This window comes from Cucurbita pepo, unplaced genomic scaffold (assembly GCF_002806865.2).
Source record: "Cucurbita pepo subsp. pepo cultivar mu-cu-16 unplaced genomic scaffold, ASM280686v2 Cp4.1_scaffold001852, whole genome shotgun sequence".
NCBI lineage: Eukaryota > Viridiplantae > Streptophyta > Magnoliopsida > Cucurbitales > Cucurbitaceae > Cucurbita > Cucurbita pepo.
This window is the reverse complement of record NW_019647958.1, coordinates 1-3,798: the sequence shown is the minus strand read 5'-3', so window position 1 is coordinate 3,798 and position 3,798 is coordinate 1. Positions and strand designations below refer to the sequence as shown.

Here is a 3,798-nt window from a genome sequence, read left to right as displayed (position 1 = left end):
TTTTTTTTTTTTTTTTTTTTTTTTTTTTTTTAATTTAAAATTTTTAATTATTTATTCATAGGTAAAGTAAAGATAACCCGACCCATCGTGACACGAGTTTAGTTCGGGTGGGATTAAGTTTCAAATACAAACTCATGTTTCGGGACAAATTTATCATCAAAACAGTTCGAGTAACAAATTTCCTCCAGACTCATGAGATTACCCTTCTAGACCGGTCGTTTATTACTTTACTTTCTTGTAATATTGTGATAGGTCTTATCATCTATCGTTCAAAGTTATTTTTAATTACCGATAAATAATTTTATTCGATTAAAATGAAAATTGAAATAATTTAAGATGGGTTTAAATATATATAATTTTCAAATTTTAATATAAAAAATATATTTTTTAAAAGCAATATTTAGATTTAAGTTAACTTTTAAAATTTTGAATTTATTAAAATAAAAGATATAACATTTAAATTTAAATTAGCATAATAAAAATAATTAATTTTCAAATTAGATAGGTAAAGAAGGTATACCTAAAATACTAATTTTGAACTTAATCTTAATAGAAGGACATAAATATATATTATTTTATTTTAGTCTTTTTAAAAATAACATATAAAATCTATTTTAATTTTAATTTTAATTTAGTCAAATTAAAATTATAAAAATTACATAAATAGAAAACAAATTCTTATCAAATAAAACCGATATCGTATTTATTTATTTATTTTTCTTAATTTTATTGCCTTGTTTTCAACAAGATGGAATATTTGAACACGTGGATATTAAAATATAATAAATTCGAACATTTTTACTTTTTTTAGTAAGATCTATATATATATATATATATATGTTATTTATTTATTTATTTTGTTAAATATTTTAAAGGTGGAAGGTGGGAAGAGAGACCATTATGCTTGCTAAATTCTATTATTGTTACTTTTTCCATCTATTTATTTATTATTATAATTCTTGTTTTTTTAATTTAAAAAAGAATATAAATAATTTTTCTATTCGGAAATAATGACGTTGGCTTGCTGTCCAACGTGTCGTATTTGGCCTCCACTATTTCTTGTGGTTCAATTATCATCTCACAATTTTAAAAATATCCAAAATTCCAATTAAATAAAAATATTATACATCCCTCTCAATAATCAATATTATGTCATAAAAAATAAATAAAATATTAATAATAAGTATTTTAATTGCTTATAAAAGATAAAATATTTTTTTATTAATTTAAATACTCTTTTAACTTTTATTTTAAATATTTTTAAAAATGTCAATCATAAAAAAAATATTCAATAAGTAATTCATGGAATGAGAATATGCGAGGTGTGACTTTGAACCTACATTTTTAATGTCATTTTTTGCTGTCAAATTATATAGCTAACATATTTTCTCGAGAAGGTCGAGGAAAATGTGAATAAGACGACGACAATAATGATAAAAAAGAAGAAAATCTGACGAATCCTACGTTGCGCCAACACGATCTAGGTATGGGGTGCAAGAACTTCAAGCATAGTGTCAACTATTGAAAAGTTTATTGGAGAAAGGAGAGAGACCGCAGGAGAGAGACAGAGTCGAGGGTCGAAAGAGTATGTTGGCACGACCCTAACGAGCGAACGAGTGAACATGACAAGGGTTGAACTTTGGAAATATATTAAAAATTGCTAACAAGTCACTAATGATAAGGAAACAAATTTATATAAATAATTGATTAATTTATCCTATAATTCTAAATAAAAAATATATAAAAAATTGGTCATAAATCCTAAATATAATGAATATTAAATTTATCGCGAGGAACTCGATTTTTATTAAAATAAATAGAGAATTTCATAAGGATTTCCTGTCTCAACCATCTAGTGGATATCTCTAAATAGTCTCGCAATTCAAGTACAAGTCCGATAAGTTATTTTCTCGAGTAAAAGTGGAAATAAATCAATAAAACCAAAATAACATAAATAAATAAATAAATAAATAAATATGTGTACTAACCATGACTTGTATTAACACAAACATAAAGTCGTGGGGACCATTTTTGTCCTTACCTTATACATATATTTCAAAGTAAATTTATCTTTATAAATTAAAATTGATATATTTAGTCACCAAATCCCACCAATTATTTATTATTTTGTTTTTTTTTTATAAATTCAATGTCCCTACATAAATCATTATTTTCTAGAATTTCTTTTAATAAATCTAAATATTGGTTTTTTAAAGTCATGATATAAAAAACAAAAAAGATTAATCTTTTTTAATTATATATTGTAATTTAAAAGGCCAATAACTATAGAATAATTTCTAATACATTATTAAAAAATATTTGAACTTTATATACCATAATAATCTCCGATATAATATGGCTGAAATTTTCTGCGGCCTATATATTTTTTTTAATAAAATTAATAAAAGAAACAATAATTGTAATGAATTTATATGTCACATGTTTGAAAACGATTTTCGATTTTTTTTTTACAGATTAAAAAAAAGCCATGAGAACCACAAGCACACAGCTTGTTATTAAAGGTACCTCGTCGTTCGCACCTGCAAACCACATCATTTCTTCTCTCAACAAGCAACCATGGCGGAACTCAGCTTCTTCGTCGGCGTAATAGGTCAGCCTTCTCTTCCTCTTTTTCGTTTTTTATTCGCTATTGATGATGATTCTGATGGAGGTTTTTGTATACAGGCAACGTCATCTCCGTTCTTATGTTCCTTTCTCCGGTGTAAGATCCTCGACTTTGATCTTATCTCGATTTTAGTTTTGAGATCTTGAATATTTTATGGATGGATTGTGAAATGGTTGCAGCGGAACATTCTGGCGGATTATAAAGAAGAAATCGACGGAGGAGTTCGAGAGCTTTCCGTACGTTTGCACTTGGCTGAACTCTTCTCTCTGGACTTACTACGGTGTTATCAAGCCTGGAGCCTACCTCGTCGCCACCGTAAATTCCTTTGGCGTTGTTGTACAGTCTTTCTTCCTCGGCGTTTTCCTCATCTACGCACCGTCGGCTATGAAGGTACTGAACTTCAAGATATTTGGTCAATATTTATGCGATTACTCTGAGAAACTGGGATCGATCCATCGATTGATGGATTGACTAAGTAACTGACTAATCGAGATTGATCGATTTTGTGTTTATGTGTGTGTCGGTTGTGAATTTTCAGGCGAAGACTGGAATTATGGTAGGGATTCTGGATATCGGCTTCTTTGCGACTGCGATTGTGGTGAGTCAATTAGTGTTGGACGGTGAAACGCGTATTGGAGCCCTAGGGTTTGTTTGTGCAGGCCTTAACATCATTATGTACGGCTCGCCGCTCTCTGTCATGGTAAGGTCGTGCTGCAACTTTAAGCCTTCTGTCTGTCCTTTTACGGAACGGTCCAATAAGCTTCAACTTTCTTGGCTCTGTTATTGCTTTGAATTTTGAACTTTATATTTCTTGCCTTATTTAAAACATAGAATAATTAGAAATTTACGTACGAAATTCCACCCTTTGCCAAGACAAAAAATCCAAAAAACTAATTTAAGGACGAAAATAGAGTCACGTTTAGGAGGGAGAAAAATCAAGCAATGATTGATAAACACTGTTGTTGATATGTGTAATTAATTTCATCCATCCGTTCCCAATTCTGCAGCTCTGAAATCATTATTGTGTAGGACCCAACCTCGTGTTTTCTTCCATAAATATCAACTTTTCTCTAATTTTTTTTCCAACTATTTATTTTCCATTTTAATTTTTAGTTTCTAGAAATTGAATCATGTTGATTGCAGAAAACGGTGATAAAAAATAGAAGCGTGGA

General features: G+C 28.7%; 1 protein-coding gene across 1 annotated transcript; it reads left to right on the top strand.

Annotated features, from left to right (window-relative positions):
- Positions 1-2,536: 2,536 nt before the first annotated feature.
- On the top strand, positions 2,537-3,793 carry LOC111786518 (bidirectional sugar transporter SWEET17-like; the record flags this gene model as incomplete). Its single annotated transcript, XM_023666765.1, has 5 exons — positions 2,537-2,611; positions 2,686-2,722; positions 2,806-3,016; positions 3,165-3,326; positions 3,770-3,793. Coding segments are annotated over exons 1-5 (468 nt in total), but the record flags the coding sequence as incomplete, so codon positions are not given.
- Positions 3,794-3,798: the final 5 nt, after the last annotated feature.